Source organism: Gopherus flavomarginatus, chromosome 2 (assembly GCF_025201925.1).
Source record: "Gopherus flavomarginatus isolate rGopFla2 chromosome 2, rGopFla2.mat.asm, whole genome shotgun sequence".
Taxonomy (NCBI): domain Eukaryota; kingdom Metazoa; phylum Chordata; order Testudines; family Testudinidae; genus Gopherus; species Gopherus flavomarginatus.
Window position 1 is genome coordinate 208431755 of NC_066618.1, and position 23875 is coordinate 208455629.

General features: G+C 41.2%; 1 protein-coding gene across 1 annotated transcript in view; it reads left to right on the plus strand.

Annotated features, from left to right (window-relative positions):
- The window catches only part of PIEZO2 (piezo type mechanosensitive ion channel component 2), a 484884-nt gene that overhangs the window by 434964 nt on the left and 26045 nt on the right, over positions 1-23875 (plus strand). Inside the window, exons 38-47 of the mRNA XM_050942210.1 lie at positions 4615-4782; positions 6969-7358; positions 8808-9066; positions 9623-9805; positions 14787-15039; positions 16066-16198; positions 16685-16832; positions 16945-17159; positions 19288-19446; positions 21298-21445. Coding sequence (XP_050798167.1) covers positions 4615-4782; positions 6969-7358; positions 8808-9066; positions 9623-9805; positions 14787-15039; positions 16066-16198; positions 16685-16832; positions 16945-17159; positions 19288-19446; positions 21298-21445 — 2056 coding nt within the window. The remainder of the gene's footprint in view (positions 1-4614; positions 4783-6968; positions 7359-8807; positions 9067-9622; positions 9806-14786; positions 15040-16065; positions 16199-16684; positions 16833-16944; positions 17160-19287; positions 19447-21297; positions 21446-23875) is intronic.

Consider the following 23875-nt stretch of genomic DNA (forward strand, 5'->3'; position numbering starts at 1 on the left):
AGATGTCACAAGGGCACATTAGCAAATGAACAACAGAAGTATTGTCACCATTGATTCTCTAATCGTAAACTCTTTTCCTGGAAATAGATATTTACATGTTTGTGTATCAGTAGTGTTTGCAGAGTATGTGCATCTGCTGCATGACTAATGACCTCTAAATGGAGGAAGCAATAACCAGTCACTTAGATCTAATGATAGATCTTCCGTCTGTTTATAAAAGCATCCTTGCCTGTCTCTTTCTGGGATTATGAAGAGGTCTTATGAGCTGTTTTAGCAATGCAAAGTACTGCAGACCACAAGTGAGTGACATTTTGCATTGCCCAAACAACGATGAGAGAACTTTATCATCTCAAAAACCTCACTCAAAAGCTCATCAGATTTTGCACGAGTCCCTTTGCTATTTTTTAACTTTGCTAAATATAGAGCTTGTCCTGTCAACAGCAAAGTTACTTTTTAAAATATGCAAATGTTTCTTAATTGTAAGGCCAGTTCTGTTCCAGTTGAAGTTAATGAATTGGCGTTATCAAGCGTCAGTTTGGGCTTTATACTTAACATTCTCTCATACGCAGTTCTATTATTTTTGTGAAATCTACTGTTATACTCATATTATTTCCATATTAGCCAATAAACTTTCTTTCCTACTGGTACTTTTCAATTCCAGTGAATCTGATTCAAATGATAATTTTCAACCATTATATACCAATTCATTTCCAAGATTCAGAATGACTGAGATTAATCCGCGTTTCATCACTTGAAGATTAAGCAGTATCTGGATGCTCCGAGGGACAGTTTTCTCTATAATTAAGTTGTTGTTTTGGTCTTTAGTTTGTCCCAGTACAAAGTTTTCATTCTAGATAGTCAGTAGACCATATGTTTATGGATTTTATTTGGCATGTAAGTGGTTGGTCTAATAAGGTGCTTAGTGATGGGGGGGGGGGAAATGGATGCTTATTTCAGAATTAAAATAATTAAATCTTAACTCAGTGTATACTCAAGCAAATGTCCATTGAATTCTATAGGAGTCTGCTTGACTATTTTCTGAAAAAGCAAACTAGGCAGTTACACTTTAAAATATCACACACCAAAACGTATGTCTGGCTTCTATAAAGGTCCTGTCAGTAAAATTATCATATTAATTTTTAAAAAAAATTTTAAAGGAAAAATTCTTCTCTCTAATCAACAGTGGATCTGTCCTTTGTGGATCCCTATTGTATATCTGATGCTTTAGGCACTTTTGATGGCACTGGACATCTTAAATGCAAAGTGAGGACATTGTAGGCAGTAGAGTTTGGCACACAAGAGATGAGAAGACAATTTTGCCCTCTTATAACTAGTTGGTTCCTGTACCCTGCCAGAAAATATTTCAAGCCAGCATCATAATGAACTCATTGCCCTTTATTTCCAGTTAACTTATTAACTAAATATCTTATGAATTTTGGTTAAATGGCTGGGAGCTGATAAAGTCCAATTAGTTGTCTTTTGTGGAATGTGGCCTAAGATTACAAAGGAATAGAGCAGGGGTGGCCAAACTGTAGCTCGCAAGCCACATGCGGCTCTTTTACCGTTAAAGTGTGGTTCGCAGAGCCCTCCACACACACACACCCATTGTCCACCTCCCAGAGTTGTGGGGTGAGGAACTTGGGACCTCTGCCTTGCAGCAGGGTGGTGGGGTAGAGGCTTCTGCTCAGTGGGGAGCAGGGTCTCAGGGCTTCAAGAGGAGTGAGGATGAAGCCCTGAGCCCCGGTAGGTGTGTCCCAGTGCTCGAACTTCTGAAGATTGTTGTATGCAGCTCAGAGAGTCAGTAGGTTTGGCTACCCCTGAAATAGAGGACAAAACTGTAGCACCATTAAAGTCAAATGCAAAGCTCCAACTGACTTCTTCAGAGTCAGGATTTCACCTTTTAGATGTCAAAGCAAGAAGCAAATCCAGAATGGCATCCAGCACCTAACAAGCTCTTGCAGCTTGCTTTGACTTTAATAGGAACTGTGTGATGCTCAGGAGCGCTCAACAAACCTTTTCTTCATCCTAGAGTCTCCCACAATTCTGTTTCCTTCCCCTCTGCAGTTCTATAGGCAGCTCAGTGTTGTAACACAGCCCGTGCTAGTCACGGCCCGTTCTCCTGTTTGCCACCAGGCAACTTATTTGAAAGCTATGTGAAAACTCCAAGAATGTTTTTAGTAATGATAACTTCAATTCCTATCTACAGTGATTAACTGGTCCACCAATTGTAGGTATTAAAATTTGGCTAATAAGTCATCCAAGGAAGATAGAATTGTTGGAAATGCAGCTAGCAGAATGGGAAATTTCTTACCCAATCCTATCATTCAGAATAAAAACATCTGTGCTAAATATATCCCCATTTGTAGTGGATAGCTGGTTAAGTTTATTTGCACATACTTTGACTTGGGCTTTTAATGCACATTTCAGTTTAAAATACCTATTCTTTGAATGGTTTCAAAGAAGTTAATGCTTTTCAAAGTCTCTAGAGAAGCCAATTTGAAAAGTGACGTGGAAGGATATGCCTGGATAAATGTATGTGCTGATTAGTGACTGAGTCAACACAAACTTTGCCAATTGTACATCACAGTATGGATCATAGCCCCCTTACCAGCTTATTGGTGTTGTAGGTTCCTACACATTGGGAAGCACGTTTACTGTGCTATGAGTATAAAATTGTACTGCTTTCCAAACCTTGGAGGATCCTGATCAGCTGCTCAGTAGACGTAGATTTTCCTTCTGATCACTGAGCTGTTCTTTCCTTAAACATGTATGTAATCAAAATCATTGCAAGGACTAACTCAGGGCCTAATCTTGCACCTATTTAAATCAGTAGCTGTTTTGCCATTAATTTCAACAGGAGCCGGATCAAGTCCTCCAGGTGGGGAGCAGTTGAGGGAAACTGGAATACATGTTTTCAATGAAAATTTACCAGTGGAGGCACTCCTTATGGTATAAGAGTCAGCTTTTGTTCCTAGCACAAGAGCCTGAGTTACTTAGTTTCCCTTCCCTGTATCTCCCCACTGTTATTTACAAGACAACATGTCTACATACACACATATATATGTTTAGAGAACAACTCGTAACTTTACATAATAATAACTATATTGTGGGTTAACTAAACACCAAAGTGAAAAAAGGCAATGGGCCATATTTTCAAAAGTGCTTGATTTCAATGGTTGTTAGATGCCCAATTTGCTTTAGATGCTTTTGAGAACCCCACAAGGTGCTTATTGCCTAAATACCTTTACAAATCAGCCCCTAGGTGCTTACAGAAAAGAAACCCAGCTCCCAAAAAAGATGGTCAGATGGAGTTTGGATTTAAAAAGGACACTAAAATATCATTAAAAAGTACACAGTCTGTCTGCTGACGGCTCCCTATAATTCAATACCAAAAACTTCATTTAAAGAATTAGAGCTAGAGTGCCCTATAGATCCATGTATAGTGTAGACCTTCCAGGTGCTCAATCCTACACCCACTGAAGTCAATGGGAAAAGTCCCACTGACTTCAGTGGTGCAGGATCAGATCCTAAGTGTGGATCACCCTCATTGTTTAGGTGTTCTTTTTCTCACTTATGAATCTTAGAGACCCAGAGAGGTGGCTGCCTGGATTAAAACTCCATATAGTTCCCTCGACTCAGTTCATGCACATCTGCATACTTCATTGACAATTACAGCAAAATACATTGTGGTTACCTACCATATGTCATTAATGTATTTGCTTCCTTCCCATTGCTAATGTTTGTAATTACATTAGTGTTGTCTTTTTCATAACTCATCCACTTCTCATTTTATCCAAGAGCATCCTGAATGTATAGTATATGCCTCTGTTGTCCCATTGTAGTGACAAGTGAAAGGAGATAAGGGTTTAACTGAAAATGTCCTTTCTTTGATATTGTATACTTTACAAATTTTGAAATAATGGGGGAAATATTTTTCACATGACAAAATAAATACCATTTTCTTAAAATGATTATCAATGTCAATATAATACTAGATAAAAATATAATATTAGATACAAAATCGAAAGCAATGATAATTATACTTGGCATTCATCAAGTAAGTACTAATTTGGCTTTTTTGTGCTGAAAGACGACTGGCTAGTATATGAAAGCTGTTTTTTCTATTAGTAGAATATGTGGGTTTTTTAAATTTTGAAAGCTCTTTTAGGAAATTGGCCTGCGCCTATATAAAAGAATTCCACAGGATCTATTTTTAATAAAATTGATATTGTACAGAGGAAATCAGCTTCCAAAATGTTTTAACTGATTTTTTGGAATTTTTATTTAAAGTAAACAAAAGTAAAAACTCTCACTTGTACAAAGTTGTTGTCTCTAGGCAGCATGGGAACTTTGAGACTATATTGATTCCCATATCTACATGCATAGCGGTTACATTTTATGATTAGTTATGGCTTCTATATTTTTCTAGTCACAAACCAGCTTTACATAAGAATTTGGTTTTGTGGTGACTTTAATCAGGTCCTTATCTTCTCTCTGATTCTTTTGTCTTTGTGTTTGTGTTTTCTGCATGGCGAGCACATTCACTTACTGAATTATGTATAAAGTAATGTCATTGGTATTTAACATTGTGTTTATAACTGTTTGCGCTGCTAGCTGCTACACTGAAGCAACCATGCTGTTCTCAAGGCAGTCAACCCTTGATGATTTAGATGGACCAGACACTGTTCCTAAAACAAGTGAGCGCGCTCGACCTAGGCTTCGTAAAATGTACAGCATGGATATGTCCTCCTCATCAGCTGACAGTGGCAGTATAGTGTCAAGGTGCTTAACTCATGCATGCTTTGTTCACTCATTTACCCTGGCCATTCTACATGTGGCATTGTATACGTGTGCAGATGTGTGTGTTTAAAACAATTTGCATGCTTATTGGCAGCTTTATTTCCTTGATTATTGTGATAAGACAAGTACAAAAAAGTATCTTAAACCAGTTACTTATTTGTTATTTTGCCTTTTTTTTTAAGAAGTCCACTATTCTTTTATTCATTATAACTTGATCCTTACTTTGACCTTTGACAATTGGCTCCTGCATCCATATATAGGAACCTGAATAAAAAAGGGACTGGTTTTCAAAGGTGCTGAACCCCCAGCAGCTCCCACTGACTTCAGTGGAATTTATGGGAGCTCAACTCTTCAAATAATCAAATATCTAAATATGGATTTAGGAATCTAATTTTAGGTACCTAGCTATGAACATTTTGGCCAGGCCCCTTTAATTTTTAGTTACTCTCTTCATAGGAAAGAATTGTTAAATATTTTGAATTCTCTTCCACTGATTTACAGATTCTGAAGTTTTAGAATTAAGACGGAAAATTATTAAGAAAAGATAGCAAGCAATATAAATACTGAAAGAAAGAACATATTAGAGAATTGTTCCAGAGCTGTTCACTCAGTTTTGCAACTCAAGACTAAAATTGTCTATATTTTATATGGCTTCACGATATAAAAGCAATGTTTCAAATATCCCTTCAAAAATAAAATTGCATGGCATCGTAAATCATTCTACTTCCATATTGCACACTGTTTTAACAACTTCTGGGTGTTGATTTATTTTGAAATTCATCATTTTACATTCTCACTCATTAATCACCTTTAAAGGAATTATTACTATTAAGAATCATCAAAATGTACATTCAGGCAACAGCTACCATCAGTTTACTTCTGAAAACTCTCACTAGAAGTTAAAAGATGACATAACATAGCTACAGTAAGTTTGAAAGTGGTTTCAAAGGAAAAGGGTATAGAAAGCAATTTTGAATTTTGGCGGGAGGTAGTATTGTCCACTGACTTTTACAATAGTTTATTTTATATATATTTTGGGTAAAATCCTAGTGAAGTCAAAGGAAGCTCTACTATTATCGGCCAATGTTTCAACCTCTGTATCTTTGGCGAGCTGTAAAAGGATGTGATACATGTAAAACCCATGTTGTTCTTTTTATTATCTGACTGTTGGAGCTGGGATGGGGGCTAACAGAAGAGGGACATATGGGAGCGAAGAAAAAGAGAAGAAACTAGGAATAAGGGAAGAGTGGGGCATAACCAAAAGATGACAAAAAGCAAAGCAAGGACAAGAAAGTAGCTGAAGGGGGATAGCCAGATTCTCAGTTAAGTCAATGAGCTGCACCAATTTACACCAGCTGAGAGTACAGAGAGACGCAAACACAGAGTGGTGGTGGGGGAGATGAAAAACACATCAAGCAGAGTAGAGCTTTATCAAGCAAGGTGGAGAAGCAGAGAGATAAGTGTGCAGATAAGACTGAGTAAGAACAATGTGAAAAGAGGGAAAGTACACACACAAGAGGAAATAGGTAGGTAAGCAAAAGAAGTGAAGAAGAAAAATGTAGCGTGATCTGAAGGTAAGATACCATAATATCCTGCTACTCAAACAGTTATTTACTCTGGATGGCACTACTCTATGTTTGCAATTGGCTTATCCTTTCATATAGATATACCATGAAATGTGAGGGGATGGATTCTGTGTGTCCAACTGAATTTTGCCTGCAAGCTGCAGTTTTGAAATGATAAAGCTATGATTGTTAGAAATGTTGCCTTTACAGTGAAGAATATGTATTCCTATATTATACTGTAGCATCATGCAGCTCACTTGAAACAAATGTAGGAATATGCTCTAATTGTGTTTAGAATTTGTTTGTTCTAAGAAAATTGTTTAAATTCCCTCTTTGTCAACATTAATTTGTCCTGTTTTGGTTTGGAACTGTATTGAATTACTGCAAGCTCAACAAGCAATCACTCCGTGTGCAAATGGATCAGTGTTTTTTATGTGTAAGGAAAAGATGACCGCAGTACATCTTCTGCCAGCTGCAGTGCATTTTCAAAGTTTGGGAGCAGAGTGAGGGCTTGCCAATATTTCAACCTCAAAACAGAGTTAGCAAAGTTTTCTGAGATTGTGTTAAGAGAGAAATCCTTTTTCTTCCTCCTGTTCCTGACAGTGAACCTACCCAGGTCACCCTGCTGTACTCTCGTCAGGGCACAACAGAAACCATTGAAGAAGTAGAAGGGGAGCATGAAGAAGAAGGGACAGGTTCTACATCAAGACGAGAGGATGAGGTGGATGATTATGGCTTGGATTCAGAAGGAGCTGCGTACACTCCTGATACTGACGTGCCATCATACTCTGCTGCGGATGGCAATGCTGAAGTCCCACCTTCATACAGCAAAGCTGTCAGCTTTGATCATCTTTCCTTCAGTTCCCAGGATGACTCTGCTGGCAAGAACCTCATGATGGTGAGCCCAGACGACAGTCAAATTGACAAGCTAAATGATACTATCCTCCCTCCATTGACACACGACCTGACTGCCAGTGAGCTGCTTCTAAACAAGTAAGAAACTTTAGAGAAGAAAAAATGTAGTCTTTGAAGTTTTCCTAAATACTTTAATTCCTGTTTTAGGAGCTGTTTTCTGTCTAACTACTGCTGTTATTAGTGAGGATTTTTCTCTCAATAATTGGTTTTAATGGTTGGTGTGGGGCTGTTTCTTTCTAATTGTTTTTTATTTGGGAAAGGTCCTTCTAAAATTACCTGGAAAAAAAATCTCAGCTTCTCCCCCCCATACACACTTAGTTAATAGCCCCCATTGCTTTGATTTCTGCAGCTGAAATCCAATGGCAATACTGCATTCCTTCCTGGGCTGGAGCATACTCCCCTCCCCACCATGCAGCCAGCAAGTTATGCTGGCCAGTGCTTGGGAGTTGGAGCCAACAGCTCTTCTTTCTCATCTTCTTTTGTGACGTCATGCTTCCCAAGGACAGTAAGGAGGGAGCTTTTCTTGTTCTCCCTTGACTGCAGACACTGAAATTCTGCCCAGCCCTTATGCAGGCCCCATAAGATGTGAAAAGTCTCCTTATTCCTTCCTTTACCACAGTGCACTTGCATTAGGGCCAGGCAGAATTTCCAATCCTAGAAATGATCCCATCAGCTTAGTTAGAACTGGACCAAAAGGCACCACACTGCCTGAGTAAATCAAGTGCTTGTTCTTCATACTTCCATGTCCGTTTGTTTTTCCAGTATTCAACCAAATCTGTCCATAGACTGGAACATTCAAAGTGTTGACAAGACAAAAAAGCTCTTTTGTGCTGTGATTGTGCAGTGCCTAGTACAGTGAGGTCCTGGCCCATGACTAGAGCTTCTAGGCGCCACTGTAGTGCAAACAATAATAAATAAATGACGCTTATGAAAAGCGGAGAGATTTAAATCTATGGGAGTTCATGGAATAATTTTACACTTGTCATCATTTTATTATGTTTTTAACATCAACTTGGTTTTTTAATTAACAGTCGGGTTTACCCAAACAGTCAGAGGAGACAAGACACATCTGGTGGCCAAAATAAAAATGGCATTCATTCTGATCGCACTTAAAGTTACACTGGTGTGAAATTAGTGTACTGACTTGTAACAGAGTTATTCCTGATTCCTGGTATAAGTAGATCAGAACTGGATCCAATGGCTTGCTGCCAGAACATGATTTGCAGATGAGGGGCAATGGTTAGGTGTTTATGGGCAAGCTGATTGTTTTCATGTATTTAATACCAAACTAGCACTTCCAAATAGTTTATTGTAAATTATTGCTGGAGCTTTAATGTTACATAAATTTGTTTAGCTTCAGGCCATATTACATATATTTGTTTAGAATACCAAATTCTGTTCATGTTTACAGATTTTCCGACAGAACCTGCAACCATTATAAAGGAGAAAACAGTCATAATAAAAATCAGCTCTCATGAATTTCATATTGATGTAATTCTGTCATTCATGGAGCTTTTCTTCTCACAGAATGTTTCGTGATGAAGAGCTGGAGGAATCTGAGAAATTCTACAGTGGTCAGCCTCGACTATTGCTTCTCGTTTATGCCCTGTATAATACACTGGTGGCCCGGTCAGAAATGGTGTGTTATTTTGTGATTATCCTTAATCACATGATCTCTGCCTCCATGATTACTCTTGTGCTTCCCATCCTTATATTCCTTTGGGCCATGCTGTCTGTCCCCAGGCCTAGCAAACGCTTCTGGATGACAGCCATTGTCTACACTGAGGTATGCCATTACTCTTACATCCTTATTTGTCAAACACATTGGGAACAGATAACATGCTTTTTTTGCAAAGAAAAGTGAATAACAAGCCACTCGGGGCAGAAATTATCTCTTTTTTGTGCTTGTACATCTCTCCTTTGGGCATTATAATACAAATATATACTAAAAATAACATCCTTGGGCATTGGTGTGATAGGCGATTGATAGCTGAGAGGCGATTGTTTGATTTTTTCTGTGCTGCTCTTGGCTGACGTCCCTCTAGTTATAAAAAGGCAACACCTACTAATAGCTACCATCTGGTGGTACCCACGATACTGCAGTGACTGCCTATTGTATTAATAGGCAGATAACTGCGATATCTCAAATGCCAGTGGGTGGCCCATGTTGGTCAACGCTGATTTTTTCATGGCGACCCCTCTAATTGGAATGTATGAAAGCATAATTAATCTAATTTAAAAAAAAACATGAAATAGTCACGTGGTATTTCATGTGACAGACATGAGGCTAATTATTCTGTCCGTTGAATGTTAATTGTTCTCAATACATTACTCCTGTACAGGTGACCATTGTTATCAAGTACTTCTTCCAGTTTGGCTTCTTTCCCTGGAATAAACATGTGGATTACACCAAAGATAAACCTTTCCATCCGCCCAATATTATTGGTATTGAAAAGAAAGAGGGTTATGTGCACTATGACCTTGTTCAGCTCCTTGCTTTGTTCTTCCATCGATCCATTTTAAAGGTAAACTGAGATAAAAGGCATGTCTTTATTTTATTTAATGATTATAGTCATTCCTATGACTCTTCAGCACAATGAATTCGTCTTCACAGTACCCCTGTGGGGTAAAATGTTACTTCTTGATCTGTTGCCGCTGCAGACGTTTCCGGGTTGTGGAGAGAGTTACCTCTCCCATGCCACCGTTACTTTTCCCTTTGTCGTAGACACTGTCAGGCCACTCAGCATCATCTCCTCCCTGGGCTGTGAACTGACAAACCTGTAAGTCTCTGTAATAAAAGGTCTTGAGAGAATTAACGTGGTACACTCGGGGCTTTAGGGCGGAATTGGGAAATGCTATGAGGTAGTTAACAGCTCCCAGGCATTCTTGGACTGTGAATGGCCCTTCCCATGATGCTTCCATTTTATGGGCCTGTTGCACCTTTAAGACCATGACCTGGTCTCCTACCTTGAAGGAACGCTCTCTGGTATGTTTGTCATACCAGGCCTTTTGCTCCTTTTGAGCATCCTTTAGGTTTTCTTTAGCAAGGGCTAAAGAGTGTCGGAGGGTGCTTTGTAGGTTGCTTACAAAGTCCAGAATATTAGTCCCTGGAGAAGGCGTAAAGCCCTCCCATTGCTGCTTCACCAACTGTAATGGCCCCTTAACCTCGTGGCCATACACAAGCTCAAACGGTGAGAACCCTAAACTGGGATGTGATACAGCCCTGTAGGCAAAAAGCAACTGCTGCAACACTAGGTCCCAGTCATTGGAGTGTTCATTCACGAATTTATGGATCATGGCCCCCAAAGTTCCATTAAACCTTTCGACCAGGCCATTGGTTTGATGGTGGTACGGGGTGGCAACCAAGTGATTCACCCCATGAGTTTCCCACAGTTCTTTCATGGTCCCTGCCAGGAAATTTGTCCCTGAATCCGTAAGGATATCGGAGGGCCAACCTACTTTGGCAAAAATGTCTGTTAGAGCCTGGCACACAGTTTTAGCCCTAATGTTGCCTAGAGCTACTGCTTCCGGCCATCGGGTAGCAAAGTCCATGAAAGTTAATATGTACTGCTTTCCTCTGGGAGTCTTTTTTGGGAAAGGACCCAGAATATCCACAGCTACTTGCTGAAATGGGACCTCAATTATGGGGAGTGGCTGGAGAGGGGCCTTGACCAGGTCTTGGGGCTTTCCCACTCTTTGGCATACCTCACAAGACCGGACATACTTGGCAACATCCTTGCCCATCCCCTCCCAGTGGAAGGACTTCCCCAACCTGTCTTTGGTTCTGTTCACCCCAGCATGGCCACTGGGATGATCATGGGCTAAGCTTAAGAGCTTCCCCCGGTACTTAGTTGGAACCACCAACTGTTTTTGTGGATGCCAGTCTTCCCAGTGTCCACCAGAAAGAGTCTCCCCATATAAATGTCCTTGTTCTATAACAAACCGAGATCTGTTAGAAGAACTGAGAGGCAGTGAGGTGCTCCGTGCCGCCGCCCAAGCTTTCTGAAGGCTGTCATCTGCTTCCTGCTCAGTCTGGAACTGTTTCCTGGAGGTTGGAGACACCAGTTCCTCTTCAGAGTGTGGACTTCGGCTTGGTCCTTTGGGAAGCGATGTAGGTGATGGAGTTGTTTTCGTGGCTGGTGAACTGCTCTTCGCTGGCGCACCAAGTGGTATTTCAGGCTCTGGCTGAGCCTCTTGGGTCTGGTTGTTTGCTGCTTCTGCCAGTTCAGGCTTGCTGGCGCCCTCTGGCGTTGGGGTTGAAGATGTGTTTGCAAGCGCTGGCGTCAGTGCTGGCAATAGTTCTGGTGCTGGTTGCGTTTCCAGGTCCGGCCCTGGGACTGGAGGTACTGTGGCTGTTGCAGTCGTTGGCAGGGGATCCGGGTCCACTACCTCTGTCTGGGCCTCTGCTAACACAGACGGGGCCCCTGTGGACGGCTCAGGAACAGGGATGGGTCTGGAAGCTTGCCTGGCTTGGCTGCGTGTAACTATTCCCACCCTCTTGGCCCACTTTACCTGGTTGGCCAAGTCTTCCCCCAGTAGCATGGGGATGTGATAATTGTCGTAGACTGCAAATGTCCACATTCCTGACCAGCCTTTGTACTGGACAGGCAGTTTAGCTGTAGGCAAGTTTACCGCTTGTGATATGAAGGGGAAAATTGTCACTTGAGCCTTTGGGTTGATGAATTTGGGGTCCACCAAGGATTGGTGGATAGCTGACACTTGTGCCCCCATGTCTCTCCACGCGATAACCTTCTCTCTGCCCACTCTCAAAATTTCCCTTCGCTCCGAGGGTATTTGAGAGGCATCTGGGCCTGGGGATCTTTGGAGTGATGGAGATATAATGAACTGCACTCGGTTGGGGTTCTTGGGGCAGTTGGCCTTTATATGTCCCAGTTCACTACTCTTGAAGCATCGCCCAGCTGACTGGTCACTGGGTTGAGGTGGGTTACTGAAGATTTGTGAGGAGAGAGTAGGGAGTCGGCAGCTTTCCTTGGGTTGTAGGTGGGGTCTTGGGTTGCCCTCGGATATAGGGTTTATTGTCGGTGTGACCCCTGTGATATTCGCTCCCCTTGATAGTAGCTCTTTTCTTTTCTGCCACTTCCACCCATCTGGCTCCAATCTCCCCCGCCTCAGTTACAGTTTTGGGCTTCCCATCTAGGATGTACCTTTCGATTTCCTCCGGAACACCCTCTAAGAACTGCTCCAATTGTATTAGGAGGTGCATGTCGCCCAGAGATTTAACATTGGCTCCTGATATCCAGGCTTCATAATTCTTTGCAATGTGGTAGGCGTGTCAGGGAAATGACACATCTGGTTTCCATTTTAGGGCTCTGAACCGCCGACGGGCCTGTTTAGGTGTTATCTGCATTCTGTATCTGGCCTTGGTTTGAAAAAGTTTATAGTCGTTCATGTTCTCTTTAGGCATTTCAGCCGCCACCTCTGCTAAGGGTCCACTGAGCTGTGGCCTCAGTTCTATCATGTACTGGTCTTCAGGGATGTTGTATCCAAGGCAGGCTCTTTCAAAATTCTCTAAGAAGGCTTCAGTGTCATCACCTGCCTTGTAGGTGGGAAACCTCTTGGGATGTGGAACAATAACTGGCAAAGGGTTGTTAGGGTTGGCTGGAGCATGCTGCCTAGCCTGCGCTAATTCCAGGGCCTGCCGGTGGGCCTCCCTCTGGATTTCCAACTCTTTCTCTTTTATCTCTAGCTCTCTCCTGTGGGCGCTCTCTTTCTCTTTCTCTTTCAGCTCCATCTCTTGTAGTTTTTTTTCCATGTCTTGCCTGTGGTCTGCATCTTTGATTTGTTCCTCTGCCTCCAGTCTCGCGCGTTCCTGTTTCAGGGCATCCTTGGTAGTCATGGTTTCTCTTTTCTTGTATTGGGGCTCCCTCTGCTGTTTACTGCCTGAAATGCTGCTTCTCTATTGCCTCCTTAGGGTTGCTTAGCAACAGAGTCTTTTTTAAACTCCTTCTACCTAGCTATTCCCGACAGAATTAGAAAAAAAAACATTCATTTGCAAATGTGTTTTGCTGGTATACGGTGACTCACAACTGGAGTCCCTTTGTTTAACAAAGATCCTTGTTAAACCCTAGTGCCTCTGCCTTCAGAGTACTCAGAAGGGAGAGAGCAAAAAACCTGCAGACCTTTGCTTTTAACACAATCTCCTCTAGCCTGTTTTACACACAGCTAGCAGGGGAAGAGAAAAAAAATCCTACCGACTTTTGCTTTTAAACCCAAACCTCTCAGTCTGCCTGCAGATAGCTAGCAGGGAGAGAAATAAAAACCTCACTGGCTTTTGGATTCTGTCTTATCCCACATGCTGCCTACCATGTCATGGTACAATTCCCCACTCTGAACCTTAGCGTCCAAAAGATGGGGTACCAGCATGAATTCCTCTAAGCTCAATTACCAGCTTAGTACCCGTAGCGCTGCCACCAACCAGGAATTCCAGTGCCTGGTACACTCTGGTCCCCCCAAAACTTTGCCCGGGGACCCCCAAGACCCAGTCCCTCTGGATCTTAACACAAGGAAAGTAAACCCTTTCCCTCACCATTGTCTCTCCCAGCCTTCCCCTCCCTGGGTTACCCTGGAAGATCACTGTGATTCAAACTCCTTGAATCCTGAAACAGAGAGGAAAATGCACCTTCCCCCCCTCCTTCTCTCTTCCCCTCCCAGATTCTTCCTGAGAGAAAGTAATCCTGGCATAGAGAGAAATCAGCCTCTCTCTCCCTCTTCGCTCCTTTCTCCCCACCAATTCCCTGGTGAATCCAGACCCAGTCCCCTGGGGTCTCACCAGAATAAAAAAAAATTAGGTTCTTAAACAAGAAAAGCTTTTAATTAAAGAAAGAAAAAACAGTAAAAATTATCTTTGTAAATTTAAAAAAAATGGAATAGGTACAGGGTCTTTCAGCTATAGACACTGGGAATGCCCTCCCAGCCTAAGTATACAAGTACAAATTAAAATCTTTTCAGCAAAATACCAATTTGAACTCCTCCCAGCCAAATACACATTTGAACTCCTTTCAGCCAAATACACATTTGCAAATAAAGAAAACAAACATAAGCCTAACTCGCTTTATCTATCTAGTACTCACTATTCTGAATCTATAAGAGCCTGTATCGGAGAGATTGGAGAGAAACCTGGTTGCACGTCTGGTCCCTCTGAGCCCCCAGAGTGAACAACCACCAAAAAACTAACAGCACACACAAAACTTCCCTCCCTCAAGATTTGAAAGTATCCTGTCTCCTGATTGGTCGTCTGATCAGGTGACAGCCAGGCTTACTGAACTTGTTAACCCTTTATAGTCAAAGAGATATAAAGTACTTCTGTGCTATTAACTTTTCTTATCTGTTTATGACAACTTCAAATAAAAAAGGGGATCTGAGCCTTATAAATATCAGAATAGAAAGATAGGAAATGCTCGTAATTATATAGTCTGTCTTGCAGCACAATAAATATCATCCTACTGAAATACAAGAGTGACATGCTTTTCTTCTTTTCTCTGCTAGTGCCATGGGTTATGGGATGAAGATGATGAAGGTGAAAGTTGCAGTAGTAAAGAGGAATATGGCGATGAACTCTCACTGGCAGCAGACAGGAGAGATTCTGCTGACTCTTTAAAGTCAGTGAACCTTGCGGCTTCTGTGGAGTCCATACATGTCCATTTCCCAGAACAGCAGACTGCCATCAGGAGAAAAAGTTCCAGCAGTGGGTCACAACTTTCACACAGATCCAGTTTCTCCTCACAGAGGTCAAAGAGAGGTATGTGTCACAGCACTACTGGGCCTCGAAAACAAGTAGCTCAGTTCTGATTAAATGATTCTGTTGAGACCTTTGATGTATTTCTGTGGAGAGCTCAGAAAATATTTAACACAGCGGCTGCTTTGTGAGAATAGGAAATATGTGAATCAAAATACCGGATACTTATAGTGATTGGCCCAACCCAACACCCAGGGGTGAACACCCTCAACTTTGCTGAAGTTCAGATCCAGATCCAAGCACTACAACCAGCACTTTCCCTATAATTTGCTGGAACTGAACATTCCAAATCTTTGGGAAGGTCCAGATTCAACCTTCATGGCTCAGCACCATCTCTCGTTAGCAGAAATTCATAGTGAACGTCTTATTTTTGTTAACATTTGAGTTCATACGGTACCTGAAATGTGGGAAGTATTGATTTGTGATATTGTGACAGACGACCTTACCTATCTCCTGCAGAGGAAGACTTTACTATAATTTGGAGATATATATATCTCCAAATCAATATCACAAAATCACAAATCTGTCTATCTATATCTGTGTGTGTGTGTATATATATACACACAGATATAGATAGATAGATTTGTGATTTTGATTTGGAGATATTGATATTTGTGATATTGATTTGGATATATATATATCCAAATTATAGTAAAGTCTTCCTCTGCAGGAGATAGGTAAGGTCGTCTGTCACAATACACACATATATACACACACACACACTCACTCCATCCTGGCAACTGAAGCAGGCCAGGTCACATCTCAGTTTTGGTACCTACTCTTTTTTATAGTCATATTAAGTCAAGTTTTGATTCAGCCAGTTTTCAAGTCTGTATCAAACAGTCAAGACTTTACTATATATGTGTATATTAAAAAAAGGTGTAGGGCTTAATTTAAAAACCTCTTAAATGTGCAACTTATTTACACAGGTTATACTCTGTGATTTTAGTCCTTCTATGTTTTTATCTAAACTTTGCTTTTAATTGGATGCTTACTTTCTTGTTTTCTTCCTCCCATCCTCATTTCCAGGGAGCACCAGTACACGAAACAGCAGTCAGAGAGGAAGCAGTGTTTTAAGCATTAAGCAAAAATCTAGAAAAGAGCTTCTTATGGAAAAGTTTCGAGAGCAAATGGTCAAAGCAAAGGCATTTACAATTAAAAAGTGAGCAAATTTTCTCTAGGGGATTGGGGGCGTGGATAGGGGAAACATAAAATAGAAAGTGAAATAGCTTTTTAAGTAACTAAAAATATGCTATTCTTAGTAAAAATAAGTTATAAAGGTATAAATGTATCAGCCGACTGGATGATTCAGTAGATTGGTGATAGGATATAGATCCTTTCACGCTAGGTCACCAATTCACATCTAATCAAAACAACAGTGGCTTCAAAGTCCATTTGAAGGCTAATTGTTGTCCTGTGTGAATGAGTTGGTAGACTAAGTGAGTTTCCTAGTGGTCAAGTGTTTGCAGAACATTACAAAAATGGCCAACACAACAGGTAATAATTGGTTTCTGTAAAGCACTGTGGACCCCAAAAGTGAAATTTTTAATTAAGCAAATTAATAATATCAGCCCCTTCCTTTTGGAAGCTTAGGAACTTGAGTTCAAGGTACTTGTCTTAAATCAGATTGTGGTGTATGTTGTTTCAGGACTCTTCAAATATATGTGCCCATCAGACAGTTTTTCTACAATCTCATTCACCCGGAATACAGTGCTGTGACTGATGTTTATGTGCTGATGTTCCTCGCAGATACTGTGGACTTCATCATCATTGTGTTTGGCTTTTGGGCTTTTGGGGTATGTTATGAGAGGCTTGTTTTGTAAATCCTTTTTCAGAATCTTGGCCACAATTGTGAAATACCATGTAGAATTTGTTATCCCGAAATTATTGTAATGTTTTCTTTCCCAGAAACATTCTGCTGCAGCAGATATCACCTCTTCATTATCAGAAGACCAGGTACCAGAGGCATTCCTGGTGATGGTGCTCATTCAGTTTGGGACCATGGTGGTAGACCGAGCACTGTACCTCAGAAAGACTGTCATGGGAAAAGTCATCTTCCAGGTCATTCTTGTTTTTGGGATACACTTTTGGATGTTCTTTATCTTGCCTGGAGTAACTGAAAGGTAAACCCATTAAAAATAAAGCATAAGAGTTGAATAACATCATTTTCAAGTTTATTTCTAATTTAATTTGAGTGAATTAAAGCTAAAGACTGAATCACAAACAGTTTTTTTCTTGATGTCATTACTAAATGGATTGTTTAAGTACCTTTTCAGAATAATTAGTGCTGCAGATATGGAACTGCTTAAATGGGGAAAGACTGAACTATATAAAACAATACTGAATTAGAACTGCCTTTAGGGCAATAGTTTTGTAGTTAATGTATCATGAAGATTTGGACACAGAGAACTAAATTCAATTTTGAGTTTAAGGAGTCAGAGCTGATATAATGCAAACTCTTGGGCCATCCCTGCTTTAATAAACGCTTCCTAACAACCTTCTGTTTCCTGTAATAGCTCTATTTTCCACCCCACTAGGGTGACCAGACAGCAAGTATGAAAAATCAGGATGGAGGTGGGGGGTAATAGGAGCCTATATAAGAAAAAGACCCCAAAATCAGAACTGTCCCTATAAAATCAGGACATCTGGTCACCCTACACCCCACCCCTACCCTCAACATTAAATACACAGCCTTATTAAAACTATCAGACAGCTGTCGATTATTAGGTCATAATTTGTCCCGGCAACTAATGAAAAAGTGCAAACTTAAAATTCCAAGAGAGTTGTATTGTACCTTGCAAATAGTGATATAATAGTTTACTGAGGGGAAAAAAATGGTTCATTACATGTGAAGAATACAAATGAATTAGAAAAGACAAAAAAACCTCCTTTGCACTTAAAAATTGTCCTTGAATATATTTACTATTGCGTTCAGAAAAATATAATAATTACAGCCGTGCTTGAATAAAACTGCTATTCTCCCAGTGACCTCCTACCTCAAAAGTTACTGAGCACTGAAAAAGGAGAGAAAAACCAAGTTTGGGACGGTCTGTTTACTTTGTTTAAAAGAAAAGGCAACAAAATCCCTCTTGTTCTTTACCCTGCCTTCAAGAAATATGTATCTCATAATCTTGATCTTGAATTTGCATTTGAAACCTGTCCAGGTCAATTTAAATCAAACTGATCTCTATGAACCCATGAAAGTTCCTTATCTACAATAGTTTTCCAAAGCAACTCAATGAAAACATTGGGTCATATCTTGTTCCCCAAACACTGTGCTTGGTGAGGAGTTCACAGCATTCTGCTGAGCTGTAATCATGCTTAAGCACATTCCAAAAGGGACCGCTCCACTTCTGAGATGCCCACATCTACAGATCCGTCCCAGTTGACTGAACAGTTTACATGGTCTAAATCAGCATCCCTGGTAATTGAGAAACTGAGGTGGATCCCTTCAGTGTCTCTCACACACATTCCAGGGACCCTGATCCCTGTCTTTGACCCTTATCATCACTAGAAGTACAGTAATACTTGCAGGCTCTACTCGGAGAGAAGCAAGACCAGAAATCCACAGTGTTGCTTGTAGAAAGGTGAGTAACTCTTTTGCATGTGTACCCCATCCATCCTGCTGCAGCTTCACATCAAGCTGCTCAAGGAATGGATGTGGGTCTTCTCCATGAGCACACTGGATCAGCCACTGGGAGCTTCAGTGCAATGAACAGCAGTTGAAACAGCTGTACAGTGCTACTGTGTTGCTTACAGCCCTGCAAACACAAGTCAGGATTTAGCTCAATTATATGGATTTTTGTTATTAAATATCTACACTTTCAGGTGTAGTTTTTCTCTAGAGCTGGGTGACAGCCCCAGGGGGACCTAAATCAGGGATTGATTGCAGGTTTTCATAAATGAGGAGCTGAGACAGGGGTCCCCAACGTGTTGCCCGTGGGCGCCATGCGCCCGTGTCCTGGCCGACGGTCGAGCATCCACCAAAATGCCACCAAAATTTGGCTGCGACACCTCTCAATGACGTCAGTTGCCACTGACAAGCGGCATCATCGAGCGGTGTTGCCACCAAAATTTGGCAGCATTTCAGCGGATGCTCGACCACCGCCATGGTCCTTCGTCTGGCGCCCACCAGATGAAAAGGTTGGGGACCACTGAGCTGAGAAATGTGCAGAGCATTTTGGATCAATTTTGTAGAACATAGATAGATATAAAACTCATGAATTTTTTTATCTCACTTTTTCATTGCAGGAAATTTAGCCAAAACACAGTTGCCCAGCTCTGGTATTTTGTGAAATGTGTTTATTTTGGGTTATCGGCATATCAGATTCGTTGTGGTTACCCAACCCGTGTTCTTGGCAACTTTCTCACCAAAAGTTACAACTATGTAAACCTCTTCTTATTTCAAGGGTAAGTGTATTCTCGCTCACTCTTAGCCACCCTTGTACATATGTAGTATGAAGGTTTAATTGTCACTCAGAAGGCCTCATTATTCATGACTTAGTTCTGCAGGTCATTGCAAATGAGTGCTAATAAAACCTTTATTGCATATCATATCATCATACTACCACAACTATTTTAGAAATGTTATCTGCTGTTTAAATCTATGAACCTTCCTTGTAATGAGCCCAACTATACAGACTTCTAAGGGAGAGAAAAAAATGTAATTAATCCATTTTTAGAATTCTAACAATTACCTTACAGAGCTTACGTAAAAATCACCACTGTAGTGTCCTATGTCCCTGGACCTTCCAGGTCCAGAAACAAGTACTGTGTGTTCTATTGGAAAGTTTGGACTCTCCGCTTTTCCAAAAGTTTAAAATACTCTTTCTAACCCCGCAAAGTAGTAAGATATCAGACCTTAAACATGTCACTGGACTCGCACCTCACATCAAGAGTCTTGAGTGGGAAATAACACATGGGAGTGTTAAGGAAATATTTGTTGTAGTAGAAAGGATCTTAAAAAAAAATTACTGTGTTTCAAGTTGCTCAGAGATATGGAATATTAGTAGTTTCCTTGGAGAGATGGATCAGTGGGCATAATGCAGGTGAGAAAATAAAAGTACACGATACTCTGAATGCAGTGCATAAATGTTGCCATTACATATATACTGTGAAATAGCTATAACATGAGCCGCACATGATTTCCATGTAAAACTCGTGATAATGTTTTTAAATGTCAAAAGTGTGGTGAGATGAATCATAACATTTTAAGACTTACATACAGGCTCTTCCGCCCATTAAAGAGGGACTTTCATGTTGGAGAAATTCAAATTTAAACTTGCCTAAATCATTCATATTTTAGTTGTCTCTCTCATATTTTGTTTACCATTATTGTTAATTATTACTGACTGTGAGTCTGAAAAGTCTTGGGGTTCTGTGCTTGCCAGCTAAACAGTTCAAACCAAAATCAAATTTATCACAATCCCTTTGTTCTAATAATCCAGGCTTTATTCCAAGATTTTTAGTATGTACTGGTTACTGTCCAGCTAGAAAAATCACAGAAATAGCTTTCCTCACACTATAACAGTATTTCTGGTTTGACTGGGACTAGGAAGAAGAAAGTGGAAATGTGGGTAAATATTAAATAAATCAGTTTTAATTAAAATATTTTTAAAAGGTAACCAAACAATTTCTGAACCTAAGGAATTATTCAAGTTGCGCAAAAGGTACTTTGCGTACTCACAGCCCAGCTTCTCCTGTTGATCCTACAGTAAAATCATAAGGCCAGGTTCTCTGCACAGTTACACCCCCTGCACCAGTCTGTGCAAAAGTACCATAAAGCAAATGGCCAGCAGAGAATTCCCTTCCAAGTGAACTGCAATCTTGTTTTATATCCGTCTCTGCCTTCCCCACCCAGTTTAGGAGATATGGCAGAAGGGAAGAAGAGGGGGCTTTGGCCCAGGAGAGAATATATCCCATAAAGTTGCATCTGTGATGCTGCCATCACACCCATGATTACTGATTACAAGTGACATAAGTGTATGTTTGACTTCACTACAGGATTATTAAAATATGATGCACATCAGTAAAACACAAGCAATCCCAGAAAATGACTAAGTGCAACTGTTTTCACATTTGTGTTTTCTGTTTTCAAGTCTGAACCCCTCCATTAAGCTTTTTGATATTTAACATTTGTGTAATTTCCCCACACATGGTGTAATTATAAGACTTACTAAAAATGACCCGTGTTCCTTAATTAGATGCAATGCTATACCTCACTGTAAGATAGTTCATCTACTACACTGTCTCTCCTTTTAGATTCCGTCTGGTTCCATTTTTGACTGAGTTGAGAGCAGTAATGGACTGGGTTTGGACTGATACCACTCTGAGCCTTTCCAGCTGGATCTGTGTTGAGGATATTTATGCTCATATATTTATCTTGAAATGTTGGCGAGAGTCTGAAAAGGTAAGAAAGCTAAGCAAGTGACCTAAGCCTTTTTACACCCATAGTTAATTGTGGCAATAATGAAGGAAAGCTGCCAGTTTGAGTTCCTGAATAGAGAAAAATATATCAGAAGGCCAGATTTCTATCAGTGAGGCCTAAGGTTCATGTGCAAAAATGTTCATCCAATTGTGTGCCTGTGTCTGTGTGCAATTACCTCAGATGAAAATTTGAATGGCTTTCTGGCATCTAACTTCTCGTTTGTGCCTAACTAATTTTCCTTTCATTCATATGAGTTCTAGGTAAAATCATGGTAATTTGTGTCTGCAAACATAGATACTGAATTGTAGACCGAGATTTCAGGGGTGGATTTAAGAATAAGACAAGATAAGCAAATGAACTCAGGTTGTCTAGAGTTGGTGGAGGAATAGCCAAACAAGTGGGGCCCTGTCTACACTACAAATTATGTTGAAATACAGCCACCGCAGTTAGTGTATCAGTTCATGCACATGCATACTTGGCTGCTTGCATTAGTGCGGTGCATACTCACCGAGGGTGTTTGTGTCAGTTCAAACAGTGGTGCACCACAGGTAAGTATCTCAGTATGTTCCATGTGCCACTATCTGGCGCAATGCCTTCTGGGAAGTTTTCACAGTATATTGTGACATAGAAATAATTTGCCTAGGGATCTCTGGGAGCTAGGGGTCAAGTTCCCAGCATGCAACTTTCTCGGTCCCATAGTGCCATTCATATCCCATAATTTTTGCTCCCTCTTTTAAAATCCTACAAACCTGCATGGCACTGTTTGGTGTCTGCCATCTCTGACAGAAGCATGGAGCCCACATAGCTCTGTGCTAGTCTCATTAATGTTGCAAATGCAGAATATCTGATTGTCAATTATTATCAGAGCCACATGACGGACTTCAACAGTGGGGGACATCAATATTTTTTGAGGACAGTTTGCTAAGGGACATAGCAAAAAAAAAAAAAATTCAAGGTTGCTGGTGATATTCATGCAGTTGAAGATGGTGGAGCGCTGCTTCTGAGCTCGAGAAACAAGCATTGACTTATAGGATGGCATCGTCATGCAGGTTTGGGATGACAATCTGTGACTCCAGAACTTTTGGATATTAAAGGCCACATTCCTGAGTTTGTGTGCTGAGCTCATACTGGCTCTCCAACTCAGAGACACCAGAATAAGAGCTGCAGTGACAGTTCATGAGCAAGTGGCAATCACACTCTGGAAGCTTGCAACATGGGATTGGTATGGGTCAGTGGGAAATCCACAGTGGAGGCTTTTGTCGTGCAAGTGTGTGCAGCCATTAGTCATCTCCCCCACGCAGGAGTGTAACTCTTGGCAATGTGCAGGACATAGTGGATGGATCTGCAGAAATGAGGTTCCCAAACTGCAATTGGGTAATAGACATCACACACATCCCTGGTTTTGCACCAGCCCAGGTTGCCGCACAGTACATCAACAGAAAGGGCTACTTTTCCGTGGTTATGCAAGCATTGGTGGATCAGCAGGGATGCTTCGCTAGTATCAAAATGGGCTGGTCAAGGAAGGTGCATGATGCTCACATCTTTAAGAACACAGGGCTGTTCAGAAAGCTGCAAGCAGGGACATTCTTTCCTGATCGTCAGAGTACCCTGGGTGATATTGAAATGCCAATTGTGATACTGGGGGATCCAGTCTATGCCTTGCTGTCCTGGCTCATGAAGATGTACACCAGCCAGCCTGACAGCACCAAGGAAAGATTCAACTCCCAGCTCAGCAGGTCTCCACCGAGTACAGCATGCAGCTTGGTAGAAAAGCAGCAGATCTGCGGCTCAGCACCAGTTCACTTGTCAGCCTGTGCTATGCCTGCTTCAGTTCCTTTGCTTCCATGCAGCACAGAGGCTGATTCTGTCATACCCCTTTGTCTGCATCCCCTGTGCAGTTGGTTCATGGTGGTGCCAACACAGCCTCTTCTCTTCACAGGCCCAGAAGACCTAATATCTCTTCTCTGCTCTAGGCAGGAGCATGTCGAGTGTGTGGAGCTGGCATGGTCAGTTGCATACCACAAGGGAGAGATGCCGTGTGTGCACGCCAAGCTGGGCAATCAGGGACAGACGTTTGAAAAATACACAAGGTGTTTTAAAGGGATTCTGGTCTCTGACCCGAGTAGTGGAATTCACAATTGTGACCAGAAGCACTGTCAGTCATTTTGGCACAGCTGCTGGAGGACTGCTAGGGTAGACACAGGTCACACAGTGTCTACGTTTCCACTGTGTTGACCTCTGTAGGTCAACCCTGGCTCAATGCCATTTGACCAGGTGGTTTTATTGTGTCACCTTAACAGCATGCTTACATGGGCGGGAGACAAATTTGAGTACAATCAAGTGCACAAATACATCCATGCAAGGTGCATTATGTTGACCTAACTTTCTAGTGTAGACAAGGCCTAGCTGAGT